This window comes from Carcharhinus amblyrhynchos, chromosome 2 (genome assembly GCF_965287045.1).
Source record: "Carcharhinus amblyrhynchos chromosome 2, sCarAmb.v2.hapA, whole genome shotgun sequence".
Lineage (NCBI taxonomy): Eukaryota > Metazoa > Chordata > Chondrichthyes > Carcharhiniformes > Carcharhinidae > Carcharhinus > Carcharhinus amblyrhynchos.
Genome location: NC_137325.1, coordinates 129402508 through 129430116, shown reverse-complemented (window position 1 = coordinate 129430116; position 27609 = coordinate 129402508). Strand labels below are relative to the sequence as shown.

Below are 27609 nucleotides of genomic sequence, written 5' to 3'. Positions count from 1 at the left end.
CCAATTTTGCTGCACCATTTCTGCTCAGATCAGCCTAAAAAAATTACAGTTGGGCAGCTGTACTGCCTACTCAATGCGAGAGGCTTTTTTTATTGAATGGAAAGGGCCACTAACAGGAAAACCAATTGCTTCAAATTAATCTCAACCAGGACTGTCATTTGCAGGGTCGGGGCGCACAGAAGCCTGCTGCTGGCAACCTTTCAGTAACTAGGTTCTGCGTAAAAGGTCACATTCTACAAGAATTTTCCATTAAAATGAAAAAATTAAAAACAAATTAATTTGGTTTTCCACTAAAAAGAAAGTCTATCGCCATGGTGATTGCAGGTCAACAAGTACCATGTCGCTGCAAGTGTTTACAATTGGAAATTCCAACTGCCAGCTTAGATACATGTAAATGCTGTCCTCTATTGAATAAAAAGAATTACAAGTAGGCAACCTTGCGAGCATTTGGTTTGAAATTTTAAAAGAATACAAACTAATTTCATTCACAGTCACTTGGATCCTGGAAAACACTATCTGCAGTCCAGAAACTATTTGCAACCAGGAATCTTGTATCCTGCTATCTTACTATCTTAAAAGGTACTATACAAATGCAAGTTGCTTTTGTCTGACTCTCATCCCTAAATACCCCCACCTTTGCCAACAATTTCAGCTTTTTCATCACAAACAAAAACAGTAAATGCTGGAGAAATACAGCAGGTTTGATAGCATCTGTCGAGAAAGAATAGAGCCAACATTTTGAGCTCCGATGAAGGGTCATCCAGACTTGAAATGTTGGCTCTATTCTCTTTCCACAGATGCTGTCAAACCTGCTGAGTTTCTCCAGCATTTTCTGTTTCTGTTTTAGATTCCAGCATCCACAGTATTTTGCCTTTATCTCACTTTCAAAGTTATCCCTTCTCTCATAGAATCATCGAATCTGCGGCAAAGAGACAGACCCTTCTGTCCAAACTGGCTCAAGTCGACCAAAATGCCCATCTAAGCTAACCCATTTACCTGCTTTTGGCCTATATCCCTCTAAACCTTTCCTATCCACGTATCTGTCCAAATGCCTTTTAAATGTTGTCAATGTCCCTGCCTCAACCACTTCCTCCGGCAGCTCATTCCACATTTGTACCACTCTGTGTAAAAAAATTGCTTCTCAGGTTCCCATTAATTCATTCCGCTCTTAACTTAAATCTATGCCCTCCAGTTCTCAATTCCACAACCCCAGGAAAGAGATATTCACCCTATTCATGCCGCTAATAATCTTATACATCTCTAAGGTCACACCTCAGTCTCCTACACTCCAAAGAAAAAAGTCCTAGCCAGTCCAATCTCTTCCGAAAATTCAGTTCCTTGAGTCCTGGCAACATCCTTGTAAATTTTTTATGCACTCTCTCCAGCTTAACGACATGCACCAGAAGGAATTAAACCCCTTGCAGTGGCACAGCGACATAGGGTTTCAGCTCATCCTGGTGGGTATCATTCACATGTAGTCCATGAGTTTCAGATTATTTAAAAGCAAGGGCACCAAAGTGACCATAATCTTGATTGCACCAACCACCATACTTCCATATGTCCAGCATGGTTCACTAGATAGCAAACAAGATTGGGACTCTGGCTGGTTGTCTCTTTCCTTCCCCTAGGCATTAATAACCAAGCTCCACTGTTGACAAGAAGAGCTAACCCTGATGAGATAACGAGTGAACTAGTGAAAGTCAGCTCAGCTATTCAATAAAAGTGCATGGAACCAACATTTACTCCAAGAAATAAAGAGAACTCTTTTTCTATTAATTAACTGATAAAGCACTAATAATTCTGACGGGTGATAGCAAAAGTTTTAATTTTGTATTTGAAGTGTTTTATATATATTCCCTGCTTGATCTGTTACCTAAACAAATTTATCAACATTCACATATTGTCACAGACCTTGTCACAGATTAAATCTTCAATGCGATGAGCAGAAACCCAATTTCAATCTACTGCAACAGGTAAACAGTGAAATCTTGCCAACGTCACTGCTTTTCAGCTTTCACAGAGAACAGTGGGAAGAATATACATAATTCTGACAACACCTTTCTCAGAGAATTTCATAAAGGGATTCAACTTTATCGCTCAAAATAAACAAACGTCCCCTGCTTATTGTGCTTTGCAGGGCCATCAGCAACCCACTGTGAAGTTGTTCACTTACCTCCCACTCTATATTCTTGAGCTCATAAATCTAGACTGACGCATCAGGAAGTTCAAACAAACTTATAAAGCAATTAACATGCATATTACAAAAAATTCATTATATATTTATAAGGAATCCCACTTACTATGACACTGACGAATAGCCAGTAAATTAAGAATGACTTACCAACTTTACACACAGGGTTATTCTACCATAAGAATAATGAAAATTGATATTAGTGCAAGAGACTTACTGTACTGCCAGAAGTGCCATCTTTAGAATGCCAACCCTCTCAGATAGACATAAAAGATCCCATACCATTATTTTCAACAACAGCACAGATGTTATTCCTGGCTTCCTTGCCAATATTTAACCCTTACTAAAACAGTTGTCTGGGCAACAGGTTGTGTGTGCAGATTGGCCACTAGATTTCCTAGATGATGACAATTGCTACATCTTAAAAATCCTTCATTAGCTGAAAGGCACTACATAAATGCATCTTTATTGCCTCATTACTAATTTATTCCGCAAGATAGAAAGATGGCTTCGAGTAGGCTCCTTTCTCTTTCTAATGTTATTTCTGTCTTGTTCTTCTTTGCATGTAGCCAATGTACCCTTGACTGCAAAACCATATTTAACATCTGTATTACAATTCCCATACTCTACATTAGTAATCACATCACCTACCTGAGCATTTACTTATTAATCTGCACTCTTAACAACTGGAACAGCTAGCATAACAATTTTTGTTTTGTTGAGGATGGAATAAGTCCAAATACACTAGACTATGTCCTACTTACCAACCATCCTGTTCAGGTGTAGCTGCAAATGTTAGGAATTTAGGAACAGGGTAGGCCACATGGACTCTTAAGTGCATTACATCATTCAATTGGATCTTGACTGATCTGTCCTTCAAATGCTTTATGATAATATCCCCCCAGAATTATCAGGTCAGGAAGTACAACATACAACAGACACAATAAATAGATAGACAAAGGGAGTTAAACATAACACACCACATTGGAGCAACTGAACTAGAATATAGTTTCATAGAATTATGGAAATCAAGCAAAGTTTCTGAAATATGAATATCCTTGAAACTTCAGCACGAAAATCTAGGCTAGCAGTTCAGACCAGTACTGAGTGTATGTGGCCCTGTTCCTTCATCAGGTGAGTGGAGAGGCACAGCATTCCAAAAGCTTGTTACATTTGCTATCAAATAAACCCTGTTGGACTTTAACCTGGTGTTGTGAGACTCTTTACTGTGTTTATCCCAGTCCAACACAGGCATCTCCACATCATATATGTGGCCCTGCCAGAGGTACTGTCTTTCAGATGAGACAGTGGACCTGTCTGCTCTCAGGGAGATATAAAATATTCTAGGTCATTATTTCAACCAGCAGGGCAGCTCTCCCCGGTATCCTCAGCAATATTTAATTTCTCGATCCCGAATGATTATCTGGTCATTATCACATTGCTCATTGTGGGACTTTGCTATGAATAACTTAGCAGCTGCATTTATTAATTACAAGAGTAACCACACTTTCAAAGTTCTTCACTGGCTGTAAAGTGCTTTGGGACATGCCCAAAGTCATGAAAGGACATTATAAATGTACTTTTATTTAACATATATGTTTGAAGCAAGTTACAAAGAACAATGGGAATATTTTTAGCCCCCATCTTCATTCCTTCAAACGAGCAAAAGGCCATCAAGGGAATGCCATGCCAACCCAACATGTACATGCTTGGCACCATTTGTAATGGTAATATGTTGCACTGCATAATAATCCATAAATCCATCTTGCTGAATGTAGGTGGGAGCCAAATTATATTTAATTCCAGCTGGCTCTTTCCCAGGGCTTGGGAAGCCAGGCAGCTAAATAAAGACTCAGATGGCTGAATCAAACAGGTAGATGTTTTTAAGAAGTATTGCTTGTGACCTAGAATCTTTATCTTATTAAATTCAACAGAACCTGTGGGTCCACAGGATTTCAGGGTTTCACCACTCCCACAACCTCATGCAATGCTACCTGCCATAGAAACATAGAAAATAGGAGCACGAGTAGGCCATTCTACTTTTTGAACCTGCTCCACCATTTATTAAGATCATGGCAATCAACCTACTCAATAACCTGTTCCCACTTTCCTCCTATATCCTTTGAGCCCTCTAGCCCCAACTGTATAGTCAATTCCTTCTTGAAGACATACAATGTTGTGGCCTCAACTGCTTTCTGTGATCGGAAATTCCACAGACTCAACACTCTCTGGATGAGGACATTTCTCCTCATTTCAGTCCTAAATGCTTTATCCCATATCCTTAGACTGTGATCCCAAGTTCACGACGCCCCTGTCATTGGGTACATATTTCCTGCATCTAGCCTGCATCTACTCCTGATAGACTTTTATAGATTTCTATGAGATTCCCCCTCATTTTTCAAAATTCCACCAAATATAATCCTAACCAATTCAATCTCTCCTCATATACCAGTCCTGCCGCCCCAGGAATCAATCTGGTAAACCTTCACTGCACTCCCTCCATAGCAAGAACATCTTCAGCTAAGGAGGCCAAAATTGCACACAACAGTCCAGGTGTGCTTTCATCAAGGCCATAAATAATTGCAGCAAGACATCCCTGCTCCTGTTGTTATGAAGGCCAACATACCACTTGCAATCTTTACCAGCTGCTTCACCTGCATGCTTACTTTGAGCGACTGATGTACAAGGATTACCAGGTCTCGTAGCACATCTCCCTCTCTCAAACTATAGCCATTCAGATAATAATCTACGCTATTTTTGCTACCAAAGTGGATAGCCAAACACTTATCCAAATTATACTGCACCTGCTATTCATTTGCCCACTCACTCAGCTTTTCCAAATTGCTCTGAAGGATCTCTTCATCCTTCTCATAGTTCACCCTCCTACCCAGCTTTGTGTCATCTGAAAATTTGGAAATATTACATTCAGTTCCCTCATCTAAATCATTAAAATAGATTGTGAATAGCTGCTGGCATTGCAGCTATTCATAATTGATTCACCGATCTTTGTGGTACCTCACTCGTCACTGCCTGCCATTTGGAAAAAGACCAGTTTATTCCTACTCTTGTTTACTGTCTGCCAGTTTTCTATCCATCTCAATACATTATCCCTAATCCCATGCACTTTTAATCTTACATGCTAATCTCTTATGGCGGACTTTATTGAAAGTCTAAATGAACCACATCCACTATTTGCTCCTGAACAACTCTACTGGTTACATCCTCAAAGAATTCCAGTAGATTTGCCGAACATGATTTCCCTTTCATAAATCCATGCTGACACTGTGTGATCCAACCACTGTTTTTCAAGTGCTCTGCTATTAAATCTTTTAAAATGGACTCTAGCATTTTCCCCACTACTGATGTCAGGCTGACTGGTCTATAATTCCCCGTTTTCTCTCTATTTTCTTTTTTAAACAGTGGGATTACATTAATTATATGTGGAAACTGTCCCAGAGTCGACAGAATCTTGGAAGATGACCACCAATACATCCACTATTTCTGGGGCTACTTCCTGAAGTATTCTGGAATGTAAATTATCAGGCCCTGGGGATTTATCTGCTTTCAATCCCATCAATTTCCCCAATGCCATTTCCCTACTAATTCCCCAACATTCCTGGTATATTGTTTGTAACAGATGAAAGTATGTATTTACTCGGTCAGCCATTTTGTTTTCCCGATTATAAATTCCCCTGTTACTGACTGTAAGGGATTTATATTTGCCTTCACCAATATTTTTCTTTTCACATACCTATAGAAGTTTTTATGTTCCCCGCAAACTTATTCTCATGCTCTATTTTCCCCTTCTTAATCAATCCATGTGGCCTCCTTTGCTGAATTCTAACCTGCTCCCAATTCTCAGGTTTCCCATTTTTGTGGCCAATTTGTATGTCTCTTCCTTGAATCTAATAATGTCTCTAATTCCATGGTTTGGCCGCCTTTCCCGTTTTATTTTTGCAATTCACCCATATGCTCTTTGAATGTTTGCCACCATCAGCCCTTAAATAATGTTTCAATATCCATCATAGCCAACTCAAGCATGATATCATCATAGTTTTCTTTATTTAGATTGAGGACCCTAGTTGCAGAATCAACTATGTCACTCTCAAACTTTATGAAGGATTCTGTTATATTATGGTCGCTCATCCCCAAGGGACCTCGTACATCTAGATTGCCAATTGTTCCTTCTCATTGCACAATACCCAGTTTAGGATGGATTGTTCTCCAGTTAGTTCCAAAACATATTGGTCCAGAAATTCCTCCTTCACGGAATTGTCATTAAAAGTAAAAGTTCACAAAATACAGACTACAACCTGCTACTCTAGCCAAATACACGTTTGAGTCATGTTTCAGCTTAATTTCATTTTTAGTACCTTTCAAAAATAAAGTTGAAAGTACAGTCAGAATCTTTTTCCCAGAGTTGGAATGTCTAATACTAAGGGGGCGTGCACTTCAAGTGAGAGGGGCAGAGGGACCTGGGTGTGCAAGTCCACAGATCCTTGAAGGTGGCAGCACAGGTGGAGAATATGGTGAAGAAGGCATATGGCATGCTTAGAACATAAGAACATAAGAAACAGGAGCAGGAGTAGGCCATCTAGCCCTTTGAGCCTGCCCCACCATTCAATAAGATCATGGCTGATCTGAAGTGGATCAGTTCCACTTTCCCGCTTTCTCCCCATAACCCTTAATTCCCCTGTCTATCAGAACAGGGGATAGACATTGCCTTTATAGGACAGGGTATAGAGTATAAAAATTGGCGTCTGATGTTACAGCTGTATAGAACATTGGTTAGGCCACATCTGGAGTACTGCGTCCAGTTCTGGTCGCCGCACTACCAGAAGGATGCGGAGGCTTTGGAGAGAGTACAGAGAAGGGTTACCAGGATATTGCCTGGTATGGAGGGTCTTAGCAATGAGGAGAGATTGGGTAAACTGGGGTTGTTCTCCCTGGAAAGATGGAGAATGAGGAGAGACCTAATAGAGGTGTATAAAATTATGAGGGGTATGGATAGGGTGAACAGTGGGAAGATTTTTCCCAGGTCGGAGGTGACAAACACAAGGGGTCAAGTGAGGTTCAAAGTGGGGGCGGGGGGGGAGGTTTAACTCAGATATCAGAGGGACGTATTTTACACAGAGGGTGGTGGGGGGCCTGGAATGCACTGCCATGCAGGGTGGTGGACACGCTGGGATCATTTAAGACTTATCTGGATAGTCACACGAGCAGACTGGGAATGGAGGGATACAAAAGAATGGTCTAGTTGGACCAATGAGTGGCGCAGGCTTAGACGGCCGAAGGGCCAGTTTCCTGTGCTATATCGTTCTTTGTTCTTAGGTGATGTGAGGCTTGGAGGGCCAAAGGGCCAGTTTCCTGTGCTGTATTGTTCTTTGTTCTTAGGTGATGCAATGGTCAACAAAGTATCCCGTGGGTTACACTCAAACCCGGATGGGCCGCAGACAGCCCCCAGTTGTTCCAAGCTTGCCGAATATTGAAGATAGAAGGATGGTAGGAGATGAGGTCCTTAATGCAATTACTGTCACTAGAGAGGTAGTACTTGATAGACTAATGGGACTGAAGGTTGACAAGTCCCCGGGACCGGATGGAATGCATCCCAGGGTTCTGAAAGGAATGGCAGAGGTGATAGCGGATGCCTTAGTAACTATTTATCAAAATTCGCCGGACTCTGGGGAAGTGCCAGAAGATTGGAAAACGGCTAATGTTACGCCGCTGTTTAAAAAGGGTAGTAGACAAAAGGCAGGGAATTATAGGCTGGTTAGCTTAATGACCGTAGTTGGAAAAATGCTAGAATCTATCATCAAAAAAGAAATAGCACGACACCTAGAAAAGAACGGTTTGATCAAGCAGACGCAGCACAGATTCGTGAAGGGGAAGTCGTGTTTAGCGAATTTATTGGATTTCTACGAGGATGTGACTAGTGCAGTAGACAGAGGGGAACCGGCGGATGTGGTATTTTTAGATTTTCAGAAGGCATTTGATAAGGTGCCTCACAAAAGGTTGCTGCAAAAGGTTAGGGTGCATGGACTTGGGAGTAAGGTGTTAGCATGGATTGAGGACTGGTTGTCTAACAGGAAGCAGAGAGTTGGAATCAATGGGTGCTTTTCTGGCTGGCAGTTGGCATCTAGTGGAGTGCCGCAGGGATCGGTGCTGGGGCCTCAACTGTTTACCATTTAAATAGACAATCTGGAGGAGGGGGCTGAGTGTAGGGTAATGAAATTTGCTGATGACACGAAGATGCGTGGAAAAGCGAATTGCGTGGAAGGCGCAGAAAGTCTGCAGAGAGATCTGGATAGGCTCAGTGAGTGGGCAAAGACCTGGCAGATGGAGTATAATGTTAGCAAATGTGAGGTTATCCACTTTGGTAGAAATAATAGTAGGAGGGATTATTATTTAAAGGGTGAAAAGCTGCAGCATGCTACAGTGTAGAAAGACCTGGGGTCCTTGTGCACGAGTTGCAAAAACCCAGTCTGCAGGTGCAGCAGGTGATCAAGAAGGCGAATGGAATGTTGGCTTTTATAGCGAGGGGGATAGAATATAAAAGCAGGGAAGTCTTGCTGCAACTGTACAGGGCCCTGGTGAGGCCGCAACTGGAGTACTGTGCGCAGTTTTGGTCCCCGCTTCACCAGGCTGATACAGGAGATGAGGGGGTTAGCTTATGAAGAGAGATTGAATAGACTGGGTCTGTACTCGTTAGAGTTTAGAAGGCTGAGGGGCGATCTTATAGAGACTTACAAGATAATGAAGGGGCTAGATAGGGTAGAGGTAGAGAGATTCTTCCCGCTTAGAAAGGATAGCAGAACTAGAGGGCACAGCCTCAAAATAAGGGGGGTGCAGTTTAGAACGGAGTTGAGGAGGAACTTCTTCACTCAAAAGGTGGTGAATCTCTGGGATTCTCTGCCCATTGAAGTGGTGGAGGCTGCCTCGCTGAATATATTTAAGTCACGGGTAGACAGATTTCTGATAGACAAGGGAATTAAGGGTTATGGGGAGATAGCGGGAAAATGGAACTGATCCACTTCAGATCAGCCATGATCTTATTAAATGGCAGGGCAGGCTCGAAGGGCTAGATGGCCTACTCCTGCTCCTATTTCTTAGGTTCTTATGTTCTTATGTATGTCCCCCACACATACTAACAGTATATGAAACACTGAATCATGCATGTTCTCAGTGGATTTACTTGATATTTTTACTAATGGAGCGCAGCACAAATTAACATTAAAAGTGAGCAGTCAAGTGAAGCAGCAGACCAGCTTACTGCGATTCCTTGTACATCAGACTGTAACCGGAGGATAAAAAAAGACCACAGGCCAATTTACACTCAGTTCTGCAGAGGCTTGCAACAAACCAATTGTGGTAGGTGATTTGGGATTGCACTCCAAAATGGAAGTAGTAATTGTGTTAGTGAAAAAGATTTATTTTGTTGAAGCTTTTCATCTTGCACTCATCAGGACAATTCGCAAGAATACCAAATGTAAAGGGAAGAACCATCTCTTTTCAGACTGTATAAAATGGCTGTTCTCTTTACATTTGGTATTCTTGCGAATCATCCTGATGAGTTCAAACCAAAAAGCTTTGACAAAAAAACCTTTTTCAGCAATACTCAAATTCTGTACTACCAAATGATTATTTACCAGCAATACATAGAACTTACAATATAGAAACATGCTACAGAATTGTACAAATTTGCATAATATTTAATGTCAACATAGAACACCTGATAAGCGAGGGAATTGCACCCTGAATAGATGACACTTCCCCCAACACCAAGATGACACAATCAATTTAAATAATTTTCCTCTCAACAAATAAATAATGCTATATAGTACTGCTGCATTACATTCCCAGATACTGCATTGCAGCTGACAAACAGAGGAATATACATCAATTGTGCTGTCAGACTGCACAAGCCCAGTCCAGTGTTGAGTACAAGTACAGTCACAACAACAAAAGACACACATATTTGAATGTCTCCTGGTATGATTTCTTGGGGCTTTGACTTCATCAGGAAAGAGGAGTTGCTTTATTGTCAGACACCAGGATGGCTGCTAATAGTTTTGTTCATTGACCAAACAGGCAAAACGTCCCCCTAAAAATGCTTCTATTTTGATGAGCTCATCAGACCTGACTCTAAAATAATCCTGTTGAACAGTGTTGTTCCATGAGGTGCTGATTTTGGCTCTAACCTGATACTAATCACACAGACAGCTGCAACAAATTCTCCAATCTAACCCTGTGACGAAGATTATAGATCACAAGAAAGTGCATCCTCTTTCTGAAAATAATCTACGCAGTTTATTTTACCTTCCAGGAAATTATATAATCTTTTTTCCATTAAATTATAATTAAATCTAATGTTAGGTGCATCCATTGCCATACAATTAGATAATGGGGAGCAAATACAGGGTTGAGTGGCTCATTTTTCAGGGCTTGTATGTCAATAGTTTGAAAAGTACAATGTTTGGTTCATCACTAAGCTACTTACATTTCTGCAAATTTGAATGCAAACTTATTTTCGTATATACGAACTGGCCAATGAATCAAGATTAAAGATCTGTTCATGAGCCTATGTGAAAACAACTTGGCTAATCTAACATTTACTTACAGGCATGAGCAACAGCGCAAAACTGTTCCTAATTCAGCATTAACTAATAACCTTATTCAGAATGGCTGATATGGGAAATGGAAAAAATGTTGTCAGCGCATCAGAAAGTGTTCTGTACTCGAGGCGCTCCAGGTTGTGCTCTGCCACTGAGTAAACACTTACTCCAGCCAATGGCTGCTGTAAAATCCCGCTCGGCCCATCGAGTCTGCATCAACTCTCCAACAGAAAATCTTACAAAAGCCTCCCCTCCCCCCCCACCATATCCCTGTAACCCCACGTTTACCCCATTAATCCCCCTAACCTACACATTTTAATGCACTCATAGCCAACTCACGTAATCTGCACATAGTCGGAACGCAGGAGGGAAACCAAAGCACCTGAAAAAACCCATGCAGACATAGGCAGAGCATGCAAATTCTACACAAGGCCAGAACCAAACCCAGGTCCCTGGCGCTGTGAGGCAACGGTGCTAATCATGGTTTTAAATTTTCTTTTCATTCCTGCAGGTGAATTAGTACTATATGCAATGTGGCCACCCAACTTTCTTTGAAAGATTCCACTTATTAGCCCAAATTTTCCAGTCAAATTATTGTATTTGCCACTTGTATTTACATTTGCCCATAGTCTGTGGGCCCTTACACTGGAATTTGAAGGTACTGAAATCAAAAACAGCATGGCGCACTCTACAGGGGATCTGTGTAACAAATGACGATGTGTCTCCTAAACCAGGGCGTAAATGTTAAAGCAGCTAATCCAATGCCAAATGATGTGCAAAAAGTGAAATAAAGAAATGACGAAAGATGAGATTACAAGAGAAAGATAAGAGACAGAATGGGAGCTAAAACATTTCAATCTTCAATAATAATTTTTCTTTATTAATTTGTGGTACATGGACATCGCTGGCTGGCCAGCATTTACTGCCTCTGAAGGATTATGAATACACACCAATAAATGTGAACTTTCAGTGCCAGAGAGTTTTTGGCTGATCAAATCATTGAAAATTCACTTCCATTTGAATGGTTAAGCTCCAAAGTTTTCTTGCACGTCTTGTGGGCATCAAATGTGCCCTATTCTGATGCAATTGAATGCCAAGTTTCTTGGTAAGGTACCCAGGGTATCATAGCTTCTGAAGGAGCAGGACCCTTAAGACAGCAGCCACATGATTTGTGTCAAGCTGTGCATGTGAAGATGCTGGAAATGGCTCTCCACTTTACTCCATAGTAACAGTGAGCACTGTTAGTCTCACATCATTAATTCTACTGCAAAATTTGAGCGATTATTTCCAATATACCATTCAAGGCGCAGACATTATATTGAAGACGGTTGTCTGTAGAACTGATATATAGAGGTTCTGGACCTTCCATAAGAGCCAGCATGCATTTTGCAGAGAAACAAACAACATGGTTGCTGGAAATTCAGTCAGTGCAGATCCAGTTAGAGTTATTGATTGACAGACTACACTGCCAACCGTAGGTTGGGATTAGTAACCTCTACTGCTCCCAGACCCCAACTATCATCTTCAGCCCTCAAATCCGCATTCAAGCAGTTACATTTTTTAAAGATATACTTGTTTTTGAAGAACTTGTGCATACAGCAAGTTTAATCTAGAGGTTGCCAACAGCATTGCAAAACCCAAAAGTCAAACATTCACAATCCCAGCCAGTCAGTGGCTCACAGTCATGACCAGATTTTTTTTTTCCAAAGCACCATCCCCCAACCACCTTCTCGTCTTCAGAGTAACTCGGATGAAAACCACAGAATGCACACTCTGGCTATAACAGCAAATGTCAGAAATGGAAGCACATCGTATGGCAGCAATTTCTAACACAAATGGAATGCTGGTATTTTCAAGGAGACTCACCAAGTGAAATAAGCAAACATTTGTCCTGATTTATTGGCAAGACAGTACGGAATTATTTGTACAGTGAGGGTCATGAAAAGGTACTACAAAAGCATTCCCACATGGATTACTCAATTAAATTGAAGACATAAAGATTCTCCACAAAGAACCACCTTCTGTGATGCTGCCTGCAACATTTCTAACTGATTTTGGGTGAGGATGCACTTCTTCTAAACAAAGATTTCACTCCACTTTTAACCGTGAATCTATTCTAGAATTTTTCACCAACCTTTTTTGGGTTTCTTTGTCTTGACTGCTTTTACACACAAACTCCAACATCCAGACAACTCCAACAATTGCTCCACAGTTATTTCAATTAATGCTTTACAAACTGTAGTAAAATATCACAAACCTTCGAACAACTTCAGATATCATTCTAACTTTTCACTAATCAGTTTCTTTTCAGTTCAGTGACTTGAATAGACAGTACCCTGTTCTCCTCCCAGTTGATTTTTGTTCCTTTTACCTAAGGCTTCCTAGAAACTTCTCATTTCTCTCATTCTTTAAATAGATGTCCTTTAGAGCTGTGGTTTTCTCAATCATTACTCCATTGTATGGCTTTTTTCTTCTAGCAAATCTGAGAGAGATGTTCCCCTTCCCCAACACCCCCAGCTGCCTGTTATCAACTGCTTTAGCTTCTAGCTAAAAACTAAAGAACAAAAAAAAGTTGTCTTTCAAGTTGCTAAGCAACTATATTTATTCTTCACGCCATAGCTCTTTTTAAGCACAACGAATCCCAGTTGGAATTGAAACCAACCTCCACAAATACAAACACCTTTGTCCCAGGTGAATCTAACTCTACGTCCCTTCCAGGCACAGAAACATTCAATTAAACCCACCTAAAATATACCTTATTTTTAATGTTTTCCAATATAAATACCTTAAAATTGCTTTTGGTTCCTAACAAATGTTACCTCAGGTTCATTTGCTTTAAATTTGTGTACTCTGGTTACTGACACTTCTGTTCGTTTTTCCTGACTTAACCTTACCAAATACCTTCATAATCGGAACACCCTTACAAATCTCCTCTTACTCTTTTCTGCTCTCAAAGGTTTTGTGAGAATTGTCACATAACTCAGGTCTTTTGTCCCTCTCATCATTCTAGTAAATTGCTTCCTATAGTGATGCAGAATTGGTCAAAATACTCCAGTTGGGGCTTAAGCATCAATTTTTATAGATTTAACATAATTTCCTTCTTTTTGGACCTTACGCTTCTTTATGTAACCAAGGATTCCAAATGCTTTTATTTTAATAAACAGCCTTCTGAATGTGTCCTGTCACCTTCAAAGTCTTGCACACATACACACCAGGTCTCTGTTTATGAAGCCCGTTGAAAACTCCACACTTTCTACTCCTCTCCTCATTTTTCTTCCCGAAATGAATCACGAATCACTTTTCTGCATTAAATTTCATTTGCCACGTGTCTACCCATTTCACCAGTCAGTCTATGTTCTCCTCTTCGAAGTGCATGAAAACATTGGAGGAAGAATGATGAGGCTCAGCAATGTTACCATTTCCACAATTAAACAGCACACCAAGGCTTAAATAATGCCACTTGTGCAAAGTGACAGAGGATCTGGCTCTGGTAGAACAAATGCAGCAATGAACCAATGATTTGAGACAAGAGGAAGAAAACAGTTTAAAGCTTTATTTATTAGTGTCACAAGTAGGCTTACATTAACATTGCACTGAAGTTACTGTGAAAATCCCCGAGCCGCCACTCTAGCATCTGTTGAGTACACGGAGGGAGAATTTAAAATAGCCAATGCACTTAACCAGCACATCTTTCAGACTGTGGGAGAAACTGGAGAACTCAGAGGGAACCCACGCAGGTATGAGGAGAACATACAGATTCCGCACAGAGAGTGACCCAAGGCAGGAATCGAACTTGGGTCCTTGGCACTGTGATGCAGCAGTGCTACCCACTGTGCCACTCCAAGAGGAGTCACAGAGGTTTACAGCATGGAAACGGGCCCTTCGGCCCAATTTGTTCGTGCTGCCCTTTTTTTTTTAAGAACGACTAAGCTAGTCCCACTTGCCCGCACTTGGCCCATATCCCTTGATGGACAATTACATGAGTAAGATGGCTAAACGCTTTTTAAAAGCCAAAGATTGTAGTACCTGCCTCTACTACAATCTCTGGCAGCTTGTTCCAGACACTCACAACCCTCTGTGTGAACAAATTGCCCCTCTGGACCCTTTTATATCTCTCCATTCTCACCTTAAACATATGCCCTCTAGCTTTAGACTCCCCTACCTTTGGGAAAAGATATTGACTATCTAGCTGATCTATGCCCCTCATTATTTTATAGAGCTCTAAAAGATCAGCCCTAAGCCTTCTATGCTCCAGAAGAAAAATGTCCCAATCTCTCCAGCCTCACATTGTAACTCAAACTATCAAGTCCTGGTAGCATCCTAGTAAATCTTTTCTGCATTTTTTCTAGTTTAGTAATATCCTTTCTATAATAGGATGACAAGAACTGTACACAGTATTCCAAGTGTGGCCTTACCAATGTCTTGTACAACTTCAACAAGACATTCCAACTCCTGTATTCAATGTTTTGATCAATGAAACTAAGCATGCCGAATGCCTTCTTCACCACTCTGTCCACCTGTAACTCCACTTTAAGGAGCTATGAACATGTACCCCTAGATCTCTTTGTTCTATAACTCTCCTCAATGCTCTACCACTAACTGAGTAAGTCCTGCCCTAGTTCGATCTACCAAAATGCATCACCTTGCATTTACTAAATCAAACTCTATCTGCCATTCGTCAGCCCACTGGCCCAATTGATCAAAATCCTGTTGCAATCTGAGATAACCTTCTTCACTGTCCACTATGCCACCAATCTTGGTGTCATCTGCAAACTTACTAACCATGCCTACTAAATTCTCATCCAAAATCATTAATATAAATGACAAATAACAATGGACCCAACACCGATCCCTGAGGCACACCGCTAGTCATAGGCCTCCAGTTTGAAAAACCACCCTCTACAACACCCTCTGATTTCTGTCATCAAGCCAATTTTGTCTTCATTTGGCTACCTCACCCTGGATCCTGAGAGATTTAATCTTGTGCAACAACCTACCATGTGGTAGTTTGTCAAAGGCCTGTTAAAGTCCATGTAGACAACATCAACAGCACTGCCCTCATCTATCTTCTTGGTTACCTCTTCAAAAAACTCAATCAAATTTGAGAGACATAATTTGCCATTCACAAACCATGCTGACTGTCCCTAATCAGTCCTTACCTCTCTAAATGCCTAATGCCTTAGATCCTGTCTCTCAGAATGCCTTCTAACAACTTACCCACTACAGATGTGAGACTCATCGGCCTGTAGTTCCCAAGCTTTTCCATGCAGCCCTTTTTAAAAGGCACAACATCCGCCACTCTCCAATCTTCAGACACCTCATCTGTGGCTGTCGATGATACTCTGCTCGGGAACCCGCACTTTCTTCTCTAGCCTCCCACAACATCCTGGAGTACGCTTCATCAGGTCCCGAGGATTTATCTACCTTGATACGCTTTAAGACTTCCAGCACTTCCTTCTCTGTAATATGTGCACTCCTTAAGACATCACTATTTAATTCCCCAAGTTCCCTAACATCCAAGCCTTTCTCAGCAGTAAATGCTGATGAAAAATACTCATTTAGGATCTCACCCATCTCTTGTGGATCTGCACATAGATGACCTTGTTGATCCTCAAAAAGCCCTACTGTCTCTCTAGTTACTCTTTTGCTCTTTATTTACTTGTAGAATCTCCTTTGCCTTTAATTGTCAAAGCAATCAGGAACTGTAAAGTATGAAATAATGCATTTTGGGAGGACTAACAAGGCTAGGGAATATGGAATGAATGGTCAGAGCCGAGGAAGTGCAGAGGATCAGAGGGACCTTGACTTGCATGTCTATAAGACAGGACAGGTAGTCAAGGCATATAGGAAACTTGCCTTTATTAACCAAAGCATTGAATATAAGAGCAGGGAGGTTATCATGGAGCTGTATAAAATGCTGGCTGGGCCACAGCTGGAATACTGTGTGCAGTTCTGATTGCCACACTACTGGAAGGAAGTGACTGCACTGGAGAAGGTGCAGATATTCATCAGTATGTTACCTGCGCTGGAGCATTTCAGCTATCAAGAAAGACTGATTAGGCTGGGATTGTTTTCCTTGGAGCAGACAAGGGCGGGGCGGTGGGGGCAGGGCGGAAAACGTGATTGAGTTGTTAAAATTATAAGGGGCATAGATAGGATGGGTAGAAAGGAACCTTTCCCCTTAGAAAAGGGATCAATAACCAGGGGCATGGATTTAGGTTAAGGGCAGGAGGTTTATAGGAGGTGTAAGGAAAAACATTTTCACCCGGCGGGTGGTGAGAATCTGGAACTCACTGCCTGAAAGAGTAGTACAGGCGGGAACCTCCTACTTATTCCCTCACTGTTTACTACATTTTTATGCACCGTATGCAAACTTTGAAATTCTATCCTGTATATACACAAATCCTGATGTATACCAAAAGAACAATGGACCCAATACCAATCCCTGGGGGACAACACAAATGACTTCCCTCAATATGAAAAACCACTATTCGGCATGACCCCCTGCTTTCTTGTCCCTTATCCTAAGCGGCACTGCCACTTCCCCCTTAGCTCCTTCAATTCAACTTTTCTAACAAAACCGTTGTTTTACTTTATCAAACAGTGAAGTAGTTCAATTATCATAGAATCCCTGCAGTGTAGAAGAGGCTATTCTGCCCATCAAGTCTGCACCGACTTGCTATCAAAGCATCTTACCTAGGCCCCTGCCCCATCCCCATAACCCCGCGCATTTACCCCACTAATCCCCCTAAACTATACATTTTTGGACACTAAGAGGCAATTTAGCATGGTCAAGCCACCTAACCTGCTCATTTTTGGATTGTGGGAGGAAGCCAGAGCACCCAGAGAAAACCCATGCAGACATGGGGAGAACATGAAAATGACACACAGTTACCCAAGGCTGGGTCCCAATAGCTGTGAGGCAACTGCACTAACCACTGTGCCACCGTGCCACCCTGCAATTCTGTAACATTACTACAGCCAAAATATATGTAACAAGACATGCAAAAGAGGTACACTAGCAAGTATATATGAACTCCAAAACCAATAGCTTGCAACTCCTACATTGTTATGTCCACCATTCTCTATTTTACACAAACATTATGCAACAGATACATAATTACGACAGAGCATGTCCGCTTGTTAACCAACTGAAAGGATTATTTTCAACTGCCTTGGTAAAATGAAAGCACGAGTTCCAACCCAAGCTCTCACTCCCCAGATGTTTATTTTTTGAGGGCAAGAATGTGAAATGTCAAAGGGATTAAAAAAAACAAAATGGGCAAGAACTTTTCACACATCCTCAACATTATACCTAGCAGGTAGGAGGCACCCTGTTCACTGAGCAAAAATACTTAATCTTGTGATAGCCAGCATCTCCTGAAGGTAACTTTTAATCAAGATTCATTATCTCTCAACAAACTATCAGAAACACAACTGTAACTTAGAATCCCTACAGTGCAGAAGGAGGCCTTTCAGCCCATCAAGGCCCTATTCCCGTAACCCCACATATTTACTCTGCTAATCTGCAGACACTAGGGGCAACTTAACATGGCCAATCAACCTAACCTACACATCTTTGGACTGTGGAAGTAAACCGGAGCACCCGGACGAAATCCATGCAGACATCGGAAGAATGCGCAAACTCCACACAGACAGTGTCCCGAGGCCAGAATTGACTGTGAGGCAGCAGTGCTAATCATTGTGCCACCATGCTGCCCACACCACGAAGCATCGAAGTGTTGCCCTAGAATTTATTTACAAAAGATCAGAGGGAAGGAAGAGCGTAACACACTGCATAAGAGAAAATCCCAAATGCGGGGCAGTTCAGTTATCTTAAATAATAAAACAAACTCTGATATTCCTTGATAGGCAAATTTGAGGAAACATCCAGATTTACCAGGCACACACACAGTAAAACCCACGAACAGGTGTCACACACAATGCCACAGCCCTGTGCCACTGGTGTTATTCCAGCAGCACTGCTTGGACCAAAGCCAGACCACGTCACGATAAGAGAAAGAGTACAATATCTACACAACTCCAAAAAGCCAAAGTCACTCACACCAGGATCGAGCCGTGAATTACAAACTCCACCAAGTACAAATGAACTTTTAAAGCAATGTAAGCATTATATTCTGACCCCCATTTCAGTCTTTAAATGAAAAGTGTGTGGGGCAGGTGGAAGCATTTTTTGGAAGGAGGAGAAGCAGTAGGGAGAAATGTTTTGAGATTGTTATAAAACGTAAGGAAACCGGGGAGGCACAGCGGTTAGCATTGCTGCCTCACAGCGCCAGGGACCCAGGTTCAATTCCCAGTTTGAGTCACTGTCTGCACAGAGTTGAAACATTCTCCCCGTGTCTGCGTGGGTTTCCTCTGGATGCTCCGGTTTCCTCCCACAGTCTGAAAGACCTACCGTTTAGGTGCAGTGGCTCGTGCTAAATTCTCCCTCAGTGTTACCCGAACAGGAGTCGGAGTGTGGCGACCGGGGTGGGGGGGCGGGGGGGGATGTTTCACAGTAACTTCATTGCGGTGTTAATGTAAGCCCACTTGTGACACTGATAAATAAACTTTAAAACTTCAGAGAGGGAGGAGGCACTCCGTGTATACACACCCAGGCCGGGAGGTCGGTGACTGGGATGTTTTCCCGTACGCAGGTCTCTTGCTGCTCCAGGAATGCGAGCGCCCGGGACAGCCGCGATCGCTTGTTGCCCCGGTTCCTCCGCCACCAGAAGAAGACCAGCAGCCCGACGAGGACCCAGCTGAAGCTCAGCCCCAGGTAGCCGAGCGCGTAAACCGGGAAGATGATGACAAAAGTCTTGGCGAACTGCAGCAGGACGCCGGCGATGTCCAGGCTGATCATCGGCGGCGGCGGCGGCTCCGGCTCGTCGGCCAGCGTGTCGTTCTGATCCTCCGCCTCCAGCGGCTCGGCGCGCTCGCCCATCGCCCCAGCTCCTCTCCGGCCTACTCGCCGGCTCTCTCCTGACTGAACTCGGGCGCGATGACAACCTCGCTATTTCTAAGGGTTGGAGCGTCCGCCGCGCTCCGCCTGTCAAGAGAGCGGCGGCTCCGACCCCGCCCTCATCACCTGTCAATCAGCGCCGGCACTGTCCCCGCCCCCTTCATCTGTCACAGAGCGGCGGCTCTGACCCCGCCCTCTTCATCTGTCAATCAGCGACGGCCCAGTCCCCACCCCTTTGCCCATCACAGAGTGCGGCTCTGACCCCGCCCTTTTCACCTGTCAATCAGCGGCGGCCCAGTCCCCACCTCCTTCGCCTCTCAGAGAGTGCAGCTCTGATCCCGCCCCCTTCACCTGTCAATCTGCGGCCCCTCTGCCCCGCTCCGGTCCCTCCGCCTGTCAGAGAGCGGCGGCTCTAATCCCGCCCTCTTCAACTGTCAATCACTGACCGTTCCGCACCGCCCCCTCCACCTGTCAGAGAGCGGCGGTTCTGACCCGACCCTTCACCTGTCAATCAACGCCAGCTCTCCGCCCTCCCCCCGCCTCCGCCTTTCAATCAGCTGCAGGCTCTGACCCCGCCCTCTCCTCCTGTCAATCAGCGACGGCTCTGACCCCGCCCCCTGCATTCCCTCCTTCGCCCGCCTTGCCCCACCTCGTCTGGGCCCGCCCACCGACCAGCTGCCGCCAAAGCCACGGGCACGCCTGCGTGATCACGTCACGCCTCACGCACCATCAAGGCTCCCTTCGCGTTCCGGCTTCCCTCTGACGTCACGGGCCCTGGGCCAGGTGGCTTTGCATTCTGCAGTGTCCAGTTGGAATTGGGAGGGTTCCACTCTTTCAATTGATTGATTAAACTTACTTACATAAGCTGTCATGAGAGAAACCTGATGGTCAGAGGCTTTTTCCCAGGGTAGGAGCGTCAATTTCAAGGGGGCACAGGTATTTTTATTAGTATCGCAAGTAGGCTTGCATTTACATTGCAATGAAGTTACTGTGAAAATCCCCTAGTCGCCACACTTTGGCACAAGGGAAATGTTTAAAGGAGATGTTTGGGGGAAGTTTTTCATGCAGAGAGAGGAGGTGATGGAAGCAGGCATATTTGCAACATTTACGAGGAATCTGGATACATGCATGAATAGTGAGGGAATAGAGGGAAATGGTTCAGGTAAAGGCAGCAGGTTTTTTTTAGTTTAATTAGGAAATCAACACAGGCTTGGAGGGCAGAAGGGCCTTATCCTGCGCTGTACTTTGTTCTTTATAAGGCAGGGGTCAAGGCTAGCCTATTGCACTTGGGGGAAAGCTGACACCTGTGATGGTGATTAGCCTAAGCAATAGTAGCGTAAAAGACCAGGGTAACCAATGAGGTTAAATTGAGAATTTACCTGATGTAATTTTTCAAAGTCATCTCGGCCTTTTAGCTATGCTGAAGTGTTAGGTCAAGCCAAGGAGAGGCTGCAATGCCTCATCCTGTCAGCTTGGATCTTGTTTGATTGAATCCAAGATGGGATGCAATGTCTTGACTTATCAGCGTGGCTCTGGTTTGTTCTTCATGGGAACAATGATTGGACTTAATTTGAATGGGCTTTTTTGATTAGAAATGAAGTACTAAAAGGTATCAATTAAAAAAATTATTAAACCATCAATAGTTCAAGTAGACAAGGTTGTAAAGAAGGCATATGGAATATTTCTGTTCATTGGTGGAGGTATAGATACAAATGTAAGGATATAATATTGGAATTGTATAAAACACTGGTGAGGCCACAGCTGGGAGGGCTGTGTGCAGTTCTGGTCACCACATTACAGGAAGGACGTAATTGCTCTGGAGGGAGTGCAGAAGAAGTTTACAGGAATGTTGCCAGGGCTAGGATAGTGTAGCTATGAAGAGAGATTTGGATAGGTTGGGGTTATTTTACTTGGAATAAAGAAGGCTCGGGGTGACTTGACAGAGGTATACAAAATTATAAGGGGAAGAAATAGAGTATACAGGATAAAATTTTAGTCAATGTGTGACATTACTCAGAGCTTCATTGGGTCCCCTGAAGGCACTACAGTGAGAAGTGCAGTAGATTATGTAATTAACATCCCGTTCTTCTGTGGTTCAAATAGAAACAGAAAAATATTTGAAACACTCAGCAGGTCAGGCAGAACTGAGTTAATGGGTTGAATAATACAGCGGAGTGGATCAGTGACCTTATCGACCCCTCGTCCTAGAAGTAAAGTCAGCATGGAGCCAACTGGTTCCATAGAGGCCTGTCTCACAATCATGATGCGTTGCAAATGAGCTTAACAAAGTCCATTTAAATTGGCCAGCAGCTCCATCAGACAACAATCTTTCCCTCAATGTCAATAAAACGAAGGAGATAGTTATTGACTTCAGGAAGCATACTGGAGGACATGCTCCTGTCTATATCGACGGTGATGAAGTAGAAATGGTCGAGTGCTTCAAGTTTATAACTGTTCAGATTACCAACAACCTGTCCTGGTCCCTCCACACTGACACTATAGTTAAGAAAGCCCACCAATGCCTCCACTGTGTTAGGACGCTAAGGAAGTTCGGTATGTCTGCTAAGGCTCTCACCAATTTTTATAGATGCACCACAGAAAACATCCTTTCCAGATATATCACAGCTTGGTACGGCTGCAGCTCTGTCCAAGACCACCAGAAACTATAGTGTTGTGAACATAGCACAATCCATCATGCAAACCAATCTCCCATCCATTGCCTCTGTCTACACTTCCCATTACCTCAGAAAAGCACCCACACACGCTGGACATACTCTCTTTCACCTTCTTCCATCGGGAAAAAGATACAAAAGTTTGAGAACATGTATCAATTGACTCAAGAACAGTTTCTTCCCCACTGCCATCAGACTTTTGAATGGACCTATTATATATTAAGCTGATCTTTCTCTTCACCCTGTCTGTAACTGCAACATTACATTCCACACCCTCTCTTTTCCTTCTCTATGAATGGTATGTGTTGTCTGTACAGCGCACAAGAAGCAACACCCTTCACTATATTCCAATATTTGTAACAATAATAAGCCCTGGCAGTGCTGTGAGCGCATTAGTAACCACTACCAGGACTTCAATAAGAAGAAAGAGAAGGACCACGGAACTCCGAAGCTGGTAAATCCAGGGTTAGGAAGGGTTTTGACTCAGAGAGAGGGTTGGGAAAAAGGGGGTTTCAGTGATCATCCATCTGGAGATCAAATATGTCTTCCTGGCCTTTGAGGGTTCCATTCAAAAATCAGGCTTGTGGCCTCCACACCAAACTAAAACAAGAGAGAAAAAGAACAAACCTGGAAAGAAAACAAATATTGTGCAGACAGTGCTTATGACCTAAAAGCATTCATTTCAATGTTGAGTCAAGAAAGCTGTAAACTGCCCAGTTGAAAGATTTATTGAGCTGCATTGAGCTTCATTGGAACACTGCAGGAGGTCAAGGACAAAAAGGTCAGATTTGGGATAATTAAAATGACAAGCTCAGAATCATGCTTGCAGACTGAAGAAGGTACCCGTCAAAGCGGTCATTCAGTCTGCATTTGGTCCACAAGTGTAGAGGAAGCCCCTTCGTGTATATTGAAAACAATATGCTAAGTTGAAAGAAATATATTCAAATTGTTGTCCCACCTGGAAGCAGTGTTTGGTATCTTTGATGGTGAGCAGAGATGAGATACAAGGGCAGGTGTGGCATATCCTGCACCTGAGGGTGGAAAGGTGCTATGGGAAGGGGAGACAAGATAGCAATCCTGAAGCAGAACTTTTCCTCCACCAATGCTGTCAGGTCTGCTGAATATTTCCAGCATTTTCTCTCTTTGTTTCAGATTTCCAGTATCTGTAATATCTTGCATTTGCTTTCTATCTTTGAGTTGATCACAGCATGAGGAATCCAAATAATGATGGGTTCTCCCATACCTCAGGATTCAGCACTCTGTGAGTCTTTAATTAGAACAAATTTAAAAAATATAGTTGAAATGTCACACACTAGCGAAGTGAAATGTTTGTTTCTATTTAGTCATAAGGTCCTTCATGTGGAAGAATTGTTTTCATTCAAGTCTGCTGGAGGTAACATTGAGGCAATATCATCTAAGAGAAGGACAGTAGTGGAACTTCGAGTTCTGGTGTGTAAACATTATGCCAAAGCCAGAAAGATCTTCAAACGTTTGTTCATTGGCTATAAAAAGATTGGAGATAGGAAAATGGTTGTTCCATTTTTATTATTCATTCAAAGGCTTCTCTTCTAGGTCAGGATTTATTGCCTATCCCTCATTGCCCTTGAGAAGGAAGTGGAGAGTTGCCTCCTTGAACTGCTGTAGCCCATTTGAGGTAGATACACCCACAGTGCTGTTAGGAAGGGAGTTCTATGATTTTGATCCAGTGACCATGAAATAATGTCAATATAATTCCAAGTCAGTTGAATGGGTGACTTGAAAAGAGACTTCCAGCTGGTGGTATTCCCATACTGTTTCTATCCTTCTATGTTGGAGGGGTCATTGGTTTGGAAGGTGATGTTTAAGGAGCCTTGGCAAGTTCCTGCAGTGCATCGACTATGGTTTTGTGGTCTTCATTAGACTTTTAATTCCAGATTTTCTATTGAATTCAAATTCCACCATCTGCCATAGTAGGATTTGAAGCCAAGTCTCAAAAGCTTTACCTGAATGTCTGGATTACTAGTTCAGCAACAGTACCACTATGCCACCATCTCCTATTGAACAATATTTTACTGTCAATCAGGTAACAATGAATGTGATTGCTTTCCTTCAACAGTGGAAGGCTTGGATCGAGAATTAGCTTATCAACAGAAAGCACAGAGTGGGGGTAAATGGGTCTTTTTCTAGTTGGCAAACTGTAATTAGCAGTGTGCCACAGGGTTGAGTCCTCAGGCTCCAATTATTTACAATTGAAATCACTGACTTGGATGCAGGGACAGAAAGCACTATAACCAAATTTGCAGCTGACACTAGAATAAATGGGAAAGCAAGTTGCAGTGGGGAAATATGAAATTTACAAATGGATATAGATAGGTTAGGCGAGTGGACCAAAACCTGGCAGGTGAAATTTAACATGAATAAGTGTGAAGTTGTCCATTTTGGTCAGAAGCATAAAAAGACAACTTATCTAAATAGAGAGAAATTTCAAAGTACTTCAGTGCAGAGGGATCTGGGTATCCTCGTGCATGAATCGCAGAAAGTTAGTGTGCAAGTACAGTAGGTAATAAGGAAGGGAAATGGAATTTTGACATTATTGCTAATGGAATAGCGTATAAAAGTAGGGAAGTGCTGTTGCAATTGTATAGGGCATTGGTGAGACTGTATTTGGAGTATTGTGTACGATTTTGGTCCCCTTACTTGAGGAAGGATGGAAATGCATCGTAGTGGTTCTATCTATCATTCAATTGGACAGATAATGGTCACCATGATGCAACCTAAGATGCAGTTAATCAAGATATCATGAACATTCCATATGTAGGAATAAAAGTATTTTATAGAGGGGCTGATTATAAATTAGGATTGAAGGAATAGTCTATTGGAAGGCAAGCAGGTGGATTCAGTAAACACTGTGTGAAGTAGTTCTGAGTGTCATGTTTGTGGAAAAGACGTGTGGAGAAGTTGAATTGACCCTTTGGTAACAGGTACCAATTTAAGATCTATGGGCAGAATTTTTACACTCCTCCAGTTTTCAGGCATTAAAGACAGAAAATAAAGGGACAGAATTCCCTCTGGGTTCCAGCCTATCCCCACTGCACAGCGATTTTACACGGGGGTGGGGAAGGCCTCATACGGGAAGCTCACGCCTGCTCCAATTGAGGCTTTCAAGTTTTCAAATAATGACTGCTTACAGGCAATTTCCTGCCCAAGCTCAGTTTTTAGGCTGGCAGAAAGATTGTACCTCCATGGGGGAAGGATGGAAAACAATAAAGTTATATCATGGACGGGAAGGTGCCAAGGTGGACTTTCATCAGAAGCCCTCTTCTGAAGTCAGGCAACTACCCCGCCTACCTGTCCCAGTGTAGAACAGTGTAGGGTTTATAACCCGAGTTATAACGTCATCACTCTATAATGACTCAGGAAGCCTGACTTGAAAGGAGTATGCATTCATTACAGAATGCAAAGTAAATCCACTACATTGGTGTACGCACTAGTCCCTGTGAGGTACCGTAGTTCAGCAGGCCCAATCCTGGACTGACCTTTTGAAAGGTAATGCGTTCCAGCTAGGCAGGCCACAGCCTGTGACCAGGACAATTCATACTCAGTGAAACCCACAGGGAGATCAATTAGACTATCTTTGCAATCTTCTCCGTTTTGTCTTCTCTCCCAGTCATTGGCCTCTGATATTATGCTCCCCACCAATCCTCCTCTCCCTTTTCCCCTACCCTTCTCACCCCTCACCACTGCCACCCCTCACAGCTCCCACCTCCACCCCTCAACACCACCCCTCCAATGCTTAGCCACCCTTTAAATTTATCACCCTTTCTGTTTTTAAAATCATTCTTCAAATCCATTGTTGTTGGTGTTTTTTTCCTAACCCTTCCATTATGGACCAGCATCTGTTTCTTTTGTTTCCATTTGTAAAGCACCAGGGGACATTTTCCTTTATTGGACATGTTATATATCTGTTTTTTGTCTTGGCACTAATCCAATTCATTTAGAAGCATCACAGAATTCCTACATTGCAGAAGGAGGCCATTCAACCCATTGAGTCTACACCAACTCTCCAACAGAGCATCTTACCCAGGCCCTATCCCTGTAACCGCACATATTTACCCTGCTAATCCCCCTAACCTGCACATTTTGGGGCAATTTAGCATGGACAATCAACCTAACCCACACATCTTTGGACTGTGGAGAAAACCGGAGCACTTGGAGGAAGCCCACGCAGACACAGAGAGAGCAGGCATACTCCTCGCTCCCAAGCCGGGGATTAAACCCGATCCCTGGTGCTGTGCCACCATTTAAAATCTCAAGAATTTATGCCTCCTACATCTCTGCCTCAATGTACTAGGATACAGATGTATGCACAGTCCTCATTACCCACATTTACCATGGAATCAATTAAAAAGGTGTCACTTATAATAAGAGTAGCAGCTATTTCAGGCACTTGATTAATCCCCTGTACAGGATTTTCCAATATGCAGTGTTCATTTTTTTTCAAATCCTTGCTGACAAATCTAGGAAGTGCCAGTGCTACCAGGTATTCCTCCTCCAAAGTGTTCTGAATTCTCAATTTTCGCAGGCACAGTTCACTGTTCTCAACTAGCTTAGTTCATATTCCAGTGCAGAAGTATTCGTCCTGACTTATTTTGGCTGAATTGCATGCAGGACTGTTCTGAAGGAGTCTGGCATCAAAACAAAATAGAAAAAGATATAACAACAGAAGGTTTTGGCAGCCACTGCCCCCCACCTCCCCCCCACCCACACACCTGTTAGCTCACAAAATTGGTAATGTTCTAAGATCACAAGGGACGGCACGGTGACACAGTGGTTTGCACTGCTGCCTCACAGCGCCAGGCACCCGAATTCAGTTCCGGCCTCGGGGTCACTGTCTGTGTGGAATTTGCATCTTCCCTCCGTGTCTGCTTGGTTTTCTTCTGGGTGCTCCGGTTTCCTCCCACAGTCCAAAGATGTGCAGGTTATGTGGATTGGCCATGCAAAATTGACCCTAGTGTCGGGGGGTTAGCAGGGTAAATGAATGGGTTTATGGGAATAGGACCTGGGTAGGATTGTGATTGGTATAGACTCGATGGGCTGAATGGCCTCCTTATGTAGTGCAAGAATCCTAATTCTATGACCACGAATGGATTAAGATGGCAACCCCTACCTAAAAGCATTGTTGTGTGCATTCAC

General features: G+C 42.9%; 1 protein-coding gene across 3 annotated transcripts in view; it reads right to left on the bottom strand.

Moving 5' to 3' along the window:
• The window catches only part of LOC145358587 (extended synaptotagmin-2-like), a 210131-nt gene extending 190263 nt beyond the window's left edge, over positions 1–19868 (bottom strand). For 2 of the 3 annotated variants that reach the window (XM_080212779.1, XM_080212788.1), the window contains exon 1: positions 19418–19867. In XM_080212779.1, the coding sequence (XP_080068905.1) occupies positions 19418–19747 (330 nt within the window). In that variant the 5' untranslated portion in view covers positions 19748–19867. Of the gene's footprint in view, positions 1–19417 lie in introns of all 3 variants that reach the window. The other variant, XM_080212771.1, reaches the window with a different exon arrangement.
• Positions 19869–27609: the final 7741 nt, after the last annotated feature.